Source organism: Wyeomyia smithii, chromosome 3 (genome assembly GCF_029784165.1).
Source record: "Wyeomyia smithii strain HCP4-BCI-WySm-NY-G18 chromosome 3, ASM2978416v1, whole genome shotgun sequence".
In the NCBI taxonomy this organism is placed as follows: Eukaryota; Metazoa; Arthropoda; class Insecta; order Diptera; family Culicidae; genus Wyeomyia; species Wyeomyia smithii.
Genome location: NC_073696.1, coordinates 71,354,567 through 71,369,781, shown reverse-complemented (window position 1 = coordinate 71,369,781; position 15,215 = coordinate 71,354,567). Strand labels below are relative to the sequence as shown.

General features: G+C 40.1%; 1 protein-coding gene across 1 annotated transcript in view; it reads right to left on the bottom strand.

Annotated features, from left to right (window-relative positions):
* Positions 1-15,215, bottom strand: part of LOC129726923 (chaoptin) — a 471,022-nt gene that overhangs the window by 20,488 nt on the left and 435,319 nt on the right. Inside the window, exon 6 of the mRNA XM_055684186.1 lies at positions 10,164-13,365. Coding sequence (XP_055540161.1) covers positions 10,164-13,365 — 3,202 coding nt within the window. The remainder of the gene's footprint in view (positions 1-10,163; positions 13,366-15,215) is intronic.

Here is a 15,215-nt window from a genome sequence, read left to right as displayed (position 1 = left end):
AGGTTTTTGAAAATTGATTTCGTCTTTATTTTCCTAAGCCATTGAACCAGTTACGGTTATGCTTTTAAACTATAATCAAAAAGTTCGAATAAATTTTCATCTATGCTTTATAAATTCAAAAAAAAAAAATGAGATCGGCTGTGTTGTAGTAAATTTGTCAAAAGTCAAATATTGTTTGTAGTAGTTGATTAAAGTTGATCTTGAAAAAAAAATCGAAACAAATGAACAATTCAATGCGGTGAAATATTCACCATGTCACCAGTGTTTATTCACATGTGTTGTATGTTCCGTCTCCGAAAACACATTTATTCCCGAAAAACATAAAAGTAATGAATTGTCGCAATAAACTCAACTTATAACTAACTCTACACGATAGATCCTGAACATAGGAAGGGCAAACATGGAGTCAACCTTTAAAGTTAATCGAAAGCTTGGCAGAATTTCCTCCGCTTCGCTTTCATCGTCACAAAGCACCATTCTTCTTGTTCCAATGCATTGTTTGGCCGTGTGACTCTCGGCAGCTCGACAAGAAATCAGCGGCGTCATGAAACAAATAAAGACTTTGCCGTACCTCACCGCCTTCGGTGCGGTAACCGCAACCAGCATTCACAGAGACTCTGCCCCGGAACAAAAACACAGAAATAGAAGAAAAAGTTTGCGTAAATGTGTGAGCACAAGTTTAAATTTATGCAACAATAAAACATAAATAAAGTGCGAATCATGAGAATACGCCTTCCGCTTGATAACACCGGGCGCGGTTAGAATCAGGTCACCAAAAGCCAGAGCATAAATGCGAGTGTGAAAGTTTTCTCCTCCACCTGCTGTTTATATTGCTAATTGAAAAATTATGAAAACTTCTCCAGTCGTCTTGTCTTCCTCGATTTTTGACTCTGGCCGATTGCCGCTGCTCAGAAATCTATTTACCAGCTTTATCCTGTTTCATAGATATGTACATTCGGGAGAATCTTTCTACAGAAGAGTCGGCTGTTATTTGCTGTGCGCACCAGACCCAATCTTGGGCGAAGAATATTAATTCCTGTCAATAGGAGGTAAACTTTTCCGAACTTATCTCCGGGTTACCGGCTTGAAATAGAGCAGCATGCTGCCGGGGAGTCAATTGTTTTTCAGAAGTGATGATAAAAACTACGATAACTGACATTACTGAGATTATTCCGGCAGAGGTGGAGTGGGTGGCTAGAGGCGGGGGAAAAACGTTTCACTGTTACAGTTTTACAGCCTTGACTGGGATGAGTTTTCACTTGGGGAAATAGTTTGCGGGGCGAAAAACATTGAATATTGAATTTCGTTCTGTCTCAAAAAACTTTGTTTGTTAAATTCAATGCAATAAAGGCCAAATCAAATAAACAATTCGTTAACGTATTTTTGTTTGGTCTTCAAAATATGGTTTTCATGTATTCATGAAACTGTTTTAAAATTTTAAATTAATGTTGTTCAAGCTACATCGAAGCTTTTGACCATCCCATTATAATGAAAATGATCATTCTATTCCTGTATCATTGCTATGAATTACAAATAAACGATCTTCGTTATTCCGAATTTCAAAGTATAAGTAATTAAATAATTCTGACGCCATAAGTTGTATGTGCAAATTAATACTGGTGATGTCATATTTGAATTTTTGTATATGTATTTTAGCGCTTCTGTGCACACGATTTTAGAGCGATTGATACATGTTGTCGTTTACTGTTTGAGAACAAAAGGGATCGAGATATTTGCGCAGTGCACAGCGTGTGCAGTGGTTTTTTTTCAAAATTTTTATCCTGTTTTGTTAGAAATATGAGCACATACTTACTTTACTTAACTTTACCATTACGGTGACAGACAGATTATCGATCCAATGCCGAATCCTAAGAACACTAAGGTCGCTCTTTACGCGATTTTTTTACGCGGGTTTCTTTTTACGCGGCTTTTTTACGCGGGCTCCGGAATTTACGCAGTATTTTTTTTTGCACGGATTTCGGTTTCTCTTCACTTGGATTGCCAAATTAACGCAGTTTTTTTTACGCGGATTCCGGTATTTACGCGTTTTTTTTGCGCGGATTCCGGAATTTACGCGGTTTTTTTACGCGGCACGTATCCCCCGCGTACAAAGCGACTTTAGTGTACTTCGCCATGTCACTCGGTCTTGGGCTGCTATCCTCCAATCTACCCCAACACCTATTTCGCGGGCATCCTCGTCGACAGCAAACATCCAACGAGTGTGAGGCCTACCTCGAAGTCGACGGTCTCCATCGGGGTTCCTGCTGAATATAGTCTTCGCTGGTCGTTCTCCCGGCATTTTAGCTACATGCCCAGCCCACTGCAACCTGCCGTGTTTTATCCGCATAACTATACCGCCGATACGTACATCTGGTACACTTAATGGTTCATGCGTCTGCGCCAAACACCATTTTCTAGTTTGCCGCCAAGGATTCAACGCAAAACCATACGCTCAAAAACACCAAGAGCTCGCTAATCGGCCTCTTTCAACGTCCATGCTTCATGGCCGTAGAGGGCCACGGGAAGAATTAGTGTTTTGTAGAGTGCAAGTTTAGTACGGGTTTGCAGACTACGGGACCTCAGCTGGTTCCGCAATCCGTAGAAGGCCCTGTTTGCAGCTGCTATCTGCCTTTTTATCTCACGGCTAACTTCGTTGTCACATGTAACTAATGCACCCACGTAAATAAATTCGTCGACTTCTTCAAAAGTTTCCGCATCTAACACCACCTCAGCACCAACATCCGTCGAACTACCATGTTCTCTACCAGCCACGATGTATTTCGTTTTGGTAGAGTTATTGATGAGCCCTATCGCCACATTGGTAATCGCCAACATAGGTCTCCGACAACGGGCTCAGTCTATGGAACAGGATACGGGGGGGAATGTTGTAAAAAGGTGTTAAAAAGGGTTATGCACCGATAATTACTACAGTCCAGGCGGTGGCATTTCTTGTAGATCAGACATATGAGACCTTCAACCAGTTCCAGGGCAATTCTTCATCGAACCACACTCTCAGCATGATCCGGTGTAAAGCACGATACAGCTGTTCGCTTCCGATTTTTAAAAGTTCAACTGGAATGCCGTCCCTACCAGTTGTCTTGCAGTTCCTCAGCTCTTTCACTGCTTTCTTAACATCGTCCATGGATGGTGGATCCACAGCTCTGCCAACATGAGCACATATAGAACTAAAATAACGAGAACTTGGTATAAGACGTACTTGTTGACCTACGAAAGTATCCTATTCCACTTATGTTCTCCTTATTGCACGTTCTAAAGTAATAATACAAAATCAAAAGGAATGAAAAGAGATTTATCATACACTTTCCATGCGATTGGCTTATTTATCCGTTTACATTCCATTTGGATAGAAAATTCATCATTTCAAACACTCCGTCCCCCTCCGTAGTCAATCGTGGACAGAGCCGGATTTAAGGGGGGCCCAGGAGGCCCGGGCCTCCGCATTTTTGGGGCCCCCACAATACGAGTAAAAGTTCTTTTCTCTATCAAAAATGAGATTCAATCAAAAGTTCAATTTACAGCAAAAGAATTTAAACAGACCATTTCAATCTGAGACTTTCCACGGTGTCTCTGGTAGAAGAAACTTATCCGAAAAAAATTAGTATCGCTCTTATACTCATCATTCGAAAGCTTAAGGTGTCCCCTTTAATATGCTATTAAAATTGAAATGTTCTATCGGCGGGTCCAGAACAATTTTTTTTTCAGACAATTTTTTTGTAATTAAGAAGCTGGTGGAATGGGAGCTATACTTATCAATTATTATTAGGTGCTGGGGGGCCCGATCAGATAGTATTGAAACCTTCAAGTTTTGTTTTTTCATATAATGAAACAATATTTGGCATAATCTTTGATTTTTTGAAAAGGGTAATGTGGGGTAAAAAAGACTTGAAAATTTTGAGTCCAAAAACTGCTGAAAAGACAAAAAAAGTTATAACTTTTTGTACGCTTAAAAATATACAATGTCGGTTATTGAAAGTTGCTGTCGAGGTTACATAATTAGATATTTACTTTTTTCTTCAAAAACATGGTGATTTTTGGAGTTTTGTTTTGTCATCAGAGCTAGGTCTTACAATTAAACAATACGTTTTATAAATCAACTCAAGGGCTTTTAATGGACGTATCAAAAGTGCACCGTTTAAAAAACAAGCGATTTTTTCATAACAAGGTCATTTGAACCTGTTACACAAGGAGCGCAACTCCATTTTGTACCTACATTTAATTTGCTGGCTATAGCAGGCTATAGCTCTATTACATCCCAGTCTCCAATTGGTTTAAAAAATTGACCTCAAAAAAAATCTCGAATCCGGGTCGGGCTCGGGTTTCACAGCTTCGGGTTCGGGTCTCCCAAAAATAAAATTTTCGGGTTCGGGTTTGTTCGGAAAAAAAGTTTCGGGTTCAGGTCGGGTTCGGGTTTCAACCGAAAAACAAAATTCGGGTACGGATCGGGTACGGGTTTGAAAAAAGTCAAACCCGACCATCTCTAGTAGCCAGTACTTCAAACATTCTCAATAGTACAATAAGCATACCGAATTGCAGAAAAATCGATGCATTCTACTCAAAGTTACAGTAACATTATGATTTTAGCAGCACCTGGACATTAGAGGTTAAAATGCCATTTCACCAGGCCCGAATTTAAGTGGGGGGAGGGTCAAATGCCCCGGGCCATTCGACACGAGGGGCCCCTGGTTCTAGATCAGACGTGAATACAGGTTGGAGACCTTTTTTTGTTTTGCTCGTCATCTTCCAGCGAAGCGTTAATCATTTCAACTATTTTTTTTTTTTTTTAAGAAAAAAGGCCCCATGACCTGAATCCCACTCTGCATTTCACCCCACTAACTCCTTTCCCAAAAAACTTATATGTACAAATTATTTCAAATATGAACAAACCCTGGAAATTTAAGCTCGATTGGGGGACATCGATACAAAACGTAGTGGCGCTCCTGACACAATGAGTTTAAATTATGATTTAAAACATGTATGAATAATGAAATTTTCTCGGTCAATACTCAAACGGCGCATTTTTTAATAACATCAAATGAAAGCACTTGAGTTGCTCTATGAAACGAATAGCTTAGATACAGGGTCCAGTTTTGTTGACAAGCAAAAAAGAGCTGTAATAATCACCATTTTTTGAAGAGAAATGCAAATATCATATAATGAAACCACGACAGCAACTCTTAACAACCGCCATTTTATATTTTTTTACAGGATAGAATGTCGATTTTTGAAGAAATCTATCAGATCAATCATCAATAAAAATCAATGTAATCAAAGTCACAACATTTTATTTGCTTTCAGCTGATTTTCGGCTCCAAATTTTCAAGGGTCTTTTTTACCCCACTTAACCCTTTTCAAAAAATCTGATATTATGTAAAGCTTTGTTTTGTTATAAAAATAAAAACAACCAGAGACACCGTGCTTTCCTCCAGTGTTATTTTTTCGCGAGCGCCAATATCACAACTACATCCATAAGAGTTCACCTTCGATTCTCTTAGAACGACACACATTAACACACCATTTGAATCGAACCAGCGCACATGGAGATCAAGCAGGAAAGAAAATAATCCACAAGTTTTTTTAATGCATTGTTGTTGATTCCAAAAATAAGTTTACTTGTCCGAATCAGGGATTCCAGATTAGTGTTGCAAAATGCAGATTTTCAGAATCCGTGTGCAGATTTTATTGACCTGCAGATGAATTTTTTCCTAGTTTCTGTAGATTATTGCCAGCGTAGCCTTATATTTGCGCAGTCTTTCTCAAATTGTGTGCAAATTTTTGCCTGTGGATCGCATTTTTTTTCAAATTACGGTAGGTTTTTATTTTCAGATACCAAGAAAAATTTCCGGATTTCGAGTAGTTGCAGACATCTTTCGAAAACATCTGGCACCTCTGGTCCAAATCATTCGCAGTTAGATCTGGCTGTAAACAGTGAGCAAGAACCGAATTTATTATTTCATTCATTCAAAATGAGCGATCGCCCCAAAACCCTGCGTATATCATAGCTGGCTATAGGATATAAAAGAGCATAGGAGCTAAAAAAAAAGAGATTACATGAAGAAATAGTAGGAGGGTGGTATTCAAGATACGACCGCACGACGTTGACTACGGTATTCTTATATTCCATTAAAACAAATAGTAGAGGGAATTGCAACTCCAGCCTTTGGTGCAATTTTATCTAACAGTGCATTTCTGAATGCTGAGACGTTAAAACGTTATAAATAATAATATATATTAAAAGAATGGATCTCTCTTATTTAATCACTGTCATTTTATACATATTCGAATCAAACATTTTTTTGCACTACCAAGACAATCAATTAATTTAGCGAATTGGGTAAAATTTTCCTATCTAAGCAAAAAGCAAATTCAACGAAACTATCTGAAATTGGAGACCAGAACGATTCAAGCGAAAATTTTAAATTTAAAAATTGTTTGACATTCAATCGATAAAGCTCATACTAGGATAGCTCCAGTCCAGCATATAACTTCATGTATTTAAAAAAAGTGGAAGAGGTTGTTTATAATATAACGACCGCAAGTTAACGTAGAATTACGACAGCCTGTCTTATGTAAATAAATTTTTGCAATAGCTTTGGAAATACACTCGATTAGGGTTAATCAATTTAATGGTGTGAAGCGGTCGAAATTCTGCTGTGATGTCAAACTATAACCGTCTTCTCCAAGACGTTACATCCTTGCTAATAAAGTGTTGTGAATTTTCTAAACCAGACTCAGCACCGTGAACAGAACGTGCCGAACTTTTCTGTTTGAAATCGGATTGAATCGCAGTATCAACAAATCGTAATAAACATCACACTGCTGTGCATTATCAGCAGCATCAAACCACAGTTGAAGTTTAGTAATAACCATTCATTATGCTCTTCCAAATACATTTAGTAGCCTTGAAAAAGACCGGTTGCTGCAATTGCAATTTTCATTTAATTATCGCATAAATGCTTCATGGTCAGATAACGCGCGATATCCGCTCTGACATAACAAATTTTTCGAACGTTGTGGAATGGTATAACTGGGAAAAGAGGTGTGACCTCATTATTTCCAGTTATACCATTCTACAAAGTTCGAAAATTTTTATTTCGTATGTCGTAATACACCATAACGAGGACTTACACCATAACAAAAGCGGCGCCGCGAAAGTGATAGAATTTAGGAATACGAAAAAGAGTATGGACTACGCTGCTCACAGTTTGTCGGTATATAAGCGAAATTTGAGCGTGAACGCGTGTACCTGACAACTAATGTATCATCATTGAGATGGCACCGGATACAAGCGACAAAGAGGCCAGGAAATTTGTCACAACAGTTCAAACATCGTTATAAGGAGAACTATTTTCAGATTCTTCCCGTTTGGCGCATTACAACAAACGTTCTACTATTACTTCCCGCAAAGTTCAGATCGCCGTACGTTTGCTGCTCCAAGTAAATTGTTTCATCCCGCCTGCCAACCTATTGTTGCCTAATAAAAGCAACAATATAACATGTAGTGTGTGTTGCGCGGCTTGAAGGAAGAAAATGCTCTAGTTCTCGTGACGGATATAAGGGTCGCAACTCTGCTGTGATATCAAACAATAACCGTCTTCTTCGAATTTTCTAAAACGGACTCAGTACCGTGAGCAGAACTTGCCGAACTTTTCTGTTTGAAATCGGATTTGTTTCGTATATACCGCCTGTTATGCACAGTATCAACAATACGTAATGAACATCACACTGCTGTGCATTTTAGCAGTATCAAAACACAGTTGCAATTTAGTAATAACTATTCATTATGCTCTTCCAAATACATTTAGTAGCCTTGAAGAAGGCCGGTTGCTGCAATTGACATTTTCATTCAATTATCGCTTAAATGCTTCATGTTCAGATAGCGCGCGACATCCGCTCAGACATAACAAATTTTCCGAACGTTGTGGAATGGTATAACTGGGAAAAGAGGTGTGACTTAATTATTTCCAGTTATACCATTCTACAACGTACGAAAAATTTTGTTTCGTATGTTGTAATACTAATGTAAATAAAATACATCTCATTCATTCTGGCTCAGACCGATCTTTTGATAAGCTCCGTTTTTTTTTCAGTTCCTACAGATTTTCTCAGTTTCGTAACACGGATGTACAAAAATAATTTCTTGTGAACATTCTGTCGAGCCGGACCGATAGAGCTCTCATAGAGGCAACGGAATAACATATATTGTGTCGTGTTGAATTTTTCCGGGCTTGCAAATGCTGAAATTTGCGGTTTTCCGTCTGTTACACATGATGAAAAATCTTAACAACACAACAGTAACAACAATGGCAAGTTTGTTCAATTATCACTATTTCGGATAACCATTCGCCGATGATTCTAGTTCTCCCGTTTTCTAGTAGAATTGCCTGCCACTTCCAATAATTCTGCAGCTACCGAAAACTCCATAACAGCCGCCAGATAGAATGGTGTTTCAACGCTCCCTGCGCGAACAGCCAGAAATTAAAACCCGGCTTTTCTTTCTCCGTCACGATCAGCATCCAACGTTCGTGTGGTATCGGTACAGTCATGGAATGAACAAAGCGCGTGTCAAAATCCTTTGCGCAGTAACACGCAACACCGTGATGTTATACTGTTGCTTGCCTGCTATCTGCCTTCATCCGCCACGTATAGAATAACTGCATGTACAATACGCAACCGATAAAAAAAAGAATTCGATTGTCTTCCAAAACACAAAACTGTACGTGTTAGGTATAATGCTGCGTGTGCGAGAGCTCTATCTGTCCGTCTCCGTCGGCTGCCAACATGAAATGAAATTAATATTTTGTGCATTCGCATTACGAACCAGAGACAGGAAGAAACTTGAAATAAAGGCGGAGTCTTGTACTTGTAAGACTCCGCCTTTATTACAAGTTCTTTCCAGTTTGTCTTTGGTTCGTAAGTTACAACATAGCTCTAAAAAATATCAGTAACAGACAGCGACCTCGAGTAAACAACAACAACAACAACAACAACAAATCGTTAATCGTATAAAGTCAGATCCGTTGTATCCGTTAGTGTCGACTGTGCTTGTGAATAGAGGCGGTGATTGGTTGCTCGGTATGATTTAGACAATCGATGTTATTTATCAACTTTCCAATAGTGTATCTCAAACAATAGGTTATTTTTGTTACATACATTTAACCGTACAAGAATTTCTGATCGGTTAATGCCAAAACCTCGAAATTTTGAAAAGAAATGACTGATATAAAAGCGCTCAAAACCTGACCTCCTTCCCTGGTTTTCTCTGGTTGAATTATTAGATTTTCAAATTCAGGCGTCTAACTTTGATATAGACGTTAGTCAACGTCAAAAAATGAATGCAAAAGAAAAGAATTTCGGCGGTGATTCGTAACAACGGAGGAAACATGGAACCATTTTTACACTTTTGAGTTCAGGCGGTAGTCGACAGAGTGTTTTTTTCCTGGTAAGTGTCATCCGAAGTGCACATAAACACAACAATCAACCGGTAAAATGCAGGCCAGTATTTTCAGGGATTTGTAAGACATAATGTTCAACGACTATTGAACTTAGAAAAACAATCAACTATATATATATTTTTTTATTATTCTCGCTTATTTCTCGTCGGTCTATTTCCGCCACTCTGTTGTGGCCAATCACCGACGCCCAGGGAGGCGACTTCACACCCAGGACCCTAACTCACGACCCGTTTATTAACGGACCGGCGCCAACGGCTTTACTTCCTCATGCGATGGAAGGCGTGATCCCAGAGATTTTTCGCCTCAGAAAATCTCCCGGTGACGGCTAGGATTAAATCTAGACCAGTTGGGTTGGTTGTGAGTGGATCACGCCACCTCACAACCATCGACACCTATGTCGGCGGTGGGATTCGAACCCAGGCGTCGAGCGTGGTTGGCGGAGACGTTACCAACCACACTAGGCCCCCGCTCTCAATCAACTACATTGTACATTATTGTGTCTTTTGGATGTTGGAACAAGGAAGTAGAGTTGGAAACATTGAACTTCTTTGAAAGAGTTGATGTGTAGCACTTCAAACTAGCTGGTTGCTTCGGGTTGGTATTAGCGTTCGAAAACAAAGGGTGACTAATGATATTCATTACATTTTAAAATAGCTCGACATTTAGCAATTAAACAGTAAACGCACTTACCCGCATCATCTGCCGCATCTCCTCCTTCGGTATCAGGTTAACCTGAGCGGTCTCCCGCAGCCACCGCCTCAGCCAGTGGCCTAGCCAGACCAGACCGCAGTCGCACTGCAGCGGATTGTTGGAGACGTCCAGGCCAGCGGTCACGCTGCGTGTCCCCACCGCGTCCCACGAGCTGGCGTTCGGATAGAAGCTGTCGGGCGCCAGCGCCACCAGCATGTTATCCGACAGATCGATGCTGAGCTTCGGGATGTACTTAAGCGCGTAGAATATCCCCGGCGGCAGGTCGTTCACCAGAGTATTTCGTATCCGCAGCTTCAGGTCGTGATTACGGGCCAACCCGACGAAGGCCTTGTGATGGATGGACACCAATCGCCGTCCGGTGATTTCCACCAGATTCAGCTTCGTTAGGGTGTGCATTTTGGCCGTGAAAACATCGTCGTCGATGTGGTCCTCGAACACGTTGACGTACAACTCCTGGAGTCCCCGCAGCTTGGAGACCAGTTCGGAGAAGTTGTGCTGCGAATTGATGCGCAGCTTTTTCAAGTTGTGTAGTTTGATGAAGATATCCGAGTTGGAGATCTTGACGTCTTCGATGTACAGCTCTTCGAGGCGTCGCGTTTGACCAAAGTCATGTAACGAGATTTTGCGGATCGGATTGCGGGAGATGTCCAGCACTCGTAGTGACTGCGGCAGATTTCGCAGTAGGTTGGTAAGGTTGTTGATTTTATTGTTGTCTGCGTAAAATTCCCGCAGGTGGTAGAGCTCCTCAAGCGTGTCTATGTCCTGTACATGATTATGGCTGATGTCAAGAGAAACCAACTGTGGTAGAATTAGTGATGGAAGCCGGTAAAGGCCCGTTTGCTGTAAATTCAGAACTCGTAAACGAGGGACACTGTAAAAGAGTTCCTTGAAGTTGATGGTTATGAACGGATTCCAGCTTAGATCCAAAATGGTTAGATTGTGAAGGTTAGCGAAGGTGCTCTCCGGGATTAGCTTTATTTGATTGTTGGAGAGATTGAGCTCGAGCAAGAACTGAGTACTGGTGAACATGTAGGAATCGAGAAACTCCAGCTGATTATTACTAAACTGTATGGATCGCAGTGTAAACCCAATATCTGCAAAAGCCGTGGCTTGCCAAGCGCTGAATAGATTGTTTGATAAATCCAGATACTCGATTCGTGTGTTGAGGAACGCATCCCGGGGTACCGCTCGTAGCCGATTATTGCTTAACTTCAGCAATCGAAGCTTTTTCAGTGGCGAAAATTGCTCTATCTGCAGGACCTCAATCTTATTATCGCTTAAATCAAATTCCTGCAGGTTCACCAACCCGGCAAAGCTGCGTCGCCGTAGTGACGATATATTGTTGTTGGCGAGATTGAGAATTTCCAGTATCTGTAAATCGCCGAAGGCGTGATTGCCGAGCGTGCTAAAATTGTTCCAGTTCAGGTAGAGAATGCGAAGGGAATAGGCTAGCGCACGGAAGGCCCCCGTGTCGTGCAGCATATTATGGCTAGCATCCAGTGAATAGACGTACAGCAGTGAATTGACGTCGCCATCGAAATTATCGATTGCATTGTTGCTAATATTTAGCCTCATGGGGGTGGTAGCATTCGAAACGTGCTTGAACATTTTCAGCGAAAATGACCCCAATTCGTTGTACATAAGGTCAACGCTGAGCAGAGCCGGCAGAAAGCTGAACGCACATTCACTCACATTTTGCACACCATTGAATGACAGATCCACGTACGTTAGGTAGGGCAAATCATAAAAACTGTTTTTCTCGATGGTTTTTATTTTATTCGAGGACAAATTTATGATTTGAATCAGCTCCAAATTGTCGAACGTGTTGGTGTGCAATGTTTCGATCAGGTTGAATGATAAATCAATTTCGACGAGATTTTTGTGTATGTCCGCACGGAACACTGTTCGTGGCAGCCTGGTGATTCGGTTGAATGCAAAATTGACGTACGTCAGTTGACCGAGTGATGAAAGAGCCTCATCAGGTATGAGCTTCAGATTATTATTATCCAGCCCAAGCCACATTAACTCCGTGAGCACACTTAACGCGTCCATCGGATATTCCTCCCGGTAGATTCCAAACGATAGTTCTAAAATTTTCAATGTACCGGAAATGTTATCAAATACGTTCGGATGCACGTAGTGAATATCGTTAAAGCTCAGGCTTATTTCCTTTATCGTTTCCAGTCCGTTGAATGCACCATAATTGAGGCTGGTAATTTTATTGTTCCTCAGCAGCAAAGTTTGCAGATTGGAACCCCAACCAACAAAACCGTTCTCCTCGATTTCCGCTATTTTATTGTAGCCCATATTCAGGTACGACAGCTCGGAGCAGTTTACCAATCCATCCACCGGAATTGCGGTAAAATTATTACCGCTCAGCGAAAGTACCTTCAGCGTCGCCGGAAGCTTGCCAACCATCGTCAGTTCATTAGAGGTTAGGTACAAATATCGCAGTCGGTTCAAGGTATCAATCGCACTCGGCATCACCAGCAGTTGGTTTCGCTCCAAATCCAAATATTCCAGGCTATTTTCCAACGTGGCAAATGCTTCATCATCAATCGTCTCGATAAAATTAAATGCCAGCACCATATGTACAACACCCAAGTCACGAAAAGCCTCCGCCGGAATTGCGCGAATAAAATTTTTATCAAAATTAATCGCCTTCACCCGAACGGTCCCATTAAACAGCCCCGAAGGCAATTCATCGATCATATTAATGCTGAGATCTAACTTTTCAAATTTAATCTTCACCGCCCCAAGCTCGACTCCCACCAGTTTCGAAATGAGATTATCCTTCAGCGAAAGAATTCGCAGGTCGTGCAGATGCTCTAGCACCGCGGCTGGAAACTGGCTGAGGATGTTCTTGGACAGATCGATGGTCACTAGCGACCGCGGGAAGGTATTCGGACTTATGTGCGCAATTCGGTTCGAGCTAATATCAAGCCAGACCAGTTTTTTCAGCTTTGCGAAGGGTTTGTTCTGCGGCTGTGGTTGCACCGGTTGATGCTGCTTGGCGCTGATGATTGAAGAGGACGCTTGAAACGTTGGCATCGTGTGGTTCGGCCGTCTGTCCTCGTGCGAGAAAAAGGACACCTCCGAGATGGAATTGCCGGAGATGTGTAAACTGCGCAGCGAATCCGCCAGGCCGCCCCAGTTGCCGTCCAGATGATGGATGTTGTTTCTGGAAGTGAACAATCGTATGGGGGAAAATAAGAATGATTAATTATTGCTATGTAATAAGACTGAGTTGTGAGCACTGAATTGTTGCTTGAAAAATGATGTATACATGTTCTCAACAATTTAGTACTCATATGTAAAACGACAGTCATTTGGACATTGATTTTTTGCGAGCGTCCTCTCCATTATTGTAATATAATCTTTAATGCATACGTAAAGTGATGTTTGAGTTTCTGATGCCTAAATTACAGATTGGATAACAGATTTTTGCTAACGGATAAATATACATTGATAACTGGTTCAATAGTGGTTTTTGATATATATTACGAAAAATTCTTATATCCAGATTGTCCAAGTCCAACTGTTCAAATGGATATTGCTTACATCATGTAAGTTACATGTTACACTGAACAAAATGGTACGCGGCATTTGCATATCATGTCTTTGTTTCCCTCAAAACCCAAACTATCTGCCAAATAAAGTATTTAGAACAGGTTCAACAGGTATATATCTAGATACTTAACAGGACGTTTTCTGTATTTATCATACATTTCACAAATGTAACATTTACAGACTTTCTAATCATTAAACCACGTTGGAATATGTTCGCTGTTCAACGATAATCAGCATTACGAAATAATGGATGAATGACTACTGCTAATCAACAAAACTTAAAAAGATAACTTTTTTTAAAATTTTATTGAAAAAATGAGAAATGGATCCACAGATGGTGAAAAATATAGCGCAATAGTGTACTCGTAGAATCGCACACCTACTAAATTTCATTTACCTTGTCTGCATTTTTATAATATTCTTCTTTCGTTTTCATATTCTCTTTTATTTTTCTTCTCATTTCATTCAAATACACAGCAACTACCTTTATTTATTCCTTATCAGTTTCTTATTCGCAGCGTAGTCTCCTAATCCTTAACAATTATTCGAACTCTCGTTTTGTTCATTACTTCTTTTTGGATAGCGATTCTTTTTGTACAGTTTACAGAATAAACTTCTGTTTTTCCCTGATTTTACTCTCAATTCTTATATATACATTCTTTCAAATTCTCTGATTCTCTATCCATACTATGCTGTGTTCTTGACTTCCAATAAAGCAAGTATTACGTCAACACATTCTTATACACACTCCTTCATTGAACTGCATTCGGATGCGGCCGGCGCTAGAACTGCCTAATATTAGGATTAAGATCAACCATTTTTACACATTGAGGGTGCATGTTAGTCCCAAGCATCATCATCTAGCTGATCTGGTAATAATGGAGTAGCAACTGAGGGTGGTCAATCATGCTCATGCTATTGCTTCTCACTCTTTTCTTATTTTCTTTTCGTTTTCCTTTATTTTGTTCTTTTTTCCTTCTCATTAACTTCGTGTACTCTTCTCATTATCTTTTGATTCGTTTTTCCTTTTTCATTCGTGTCGCTCGTTTTTATTTCCATTTTTTCACTAATGTTTTTCTCATCATCGTCTCATTTTATTTTCAATTTCTTCAGCTTTTCTTTTCATTTCCTCCCCATTCTCTTCTCATATTACTCACAAAATTCTCGTTCACTTCCTATTTTCTCTTATTTAGTTTTCACTTTCTTTTCACTGTTTCTTCATTATCATTCATTCATTCTATACTTAGTCGGTTCTAATTCGTCTCTCATTTTCTTCGCGTTTTCTCCTCATTTCTTCTCGTTTTATTCTAATTCACTTTTCATTGTCTTCTCTTTCTTTCTCATTTTCCGCTCATTTTCTTCTGATTTTTTTTTCACTTTCTTCACATTCTATTATGATTTTTTTATCACATTCTTTTTCTTCTCATTTTCTTCTCATCCTTTTCTCACTTTCATCTTGTA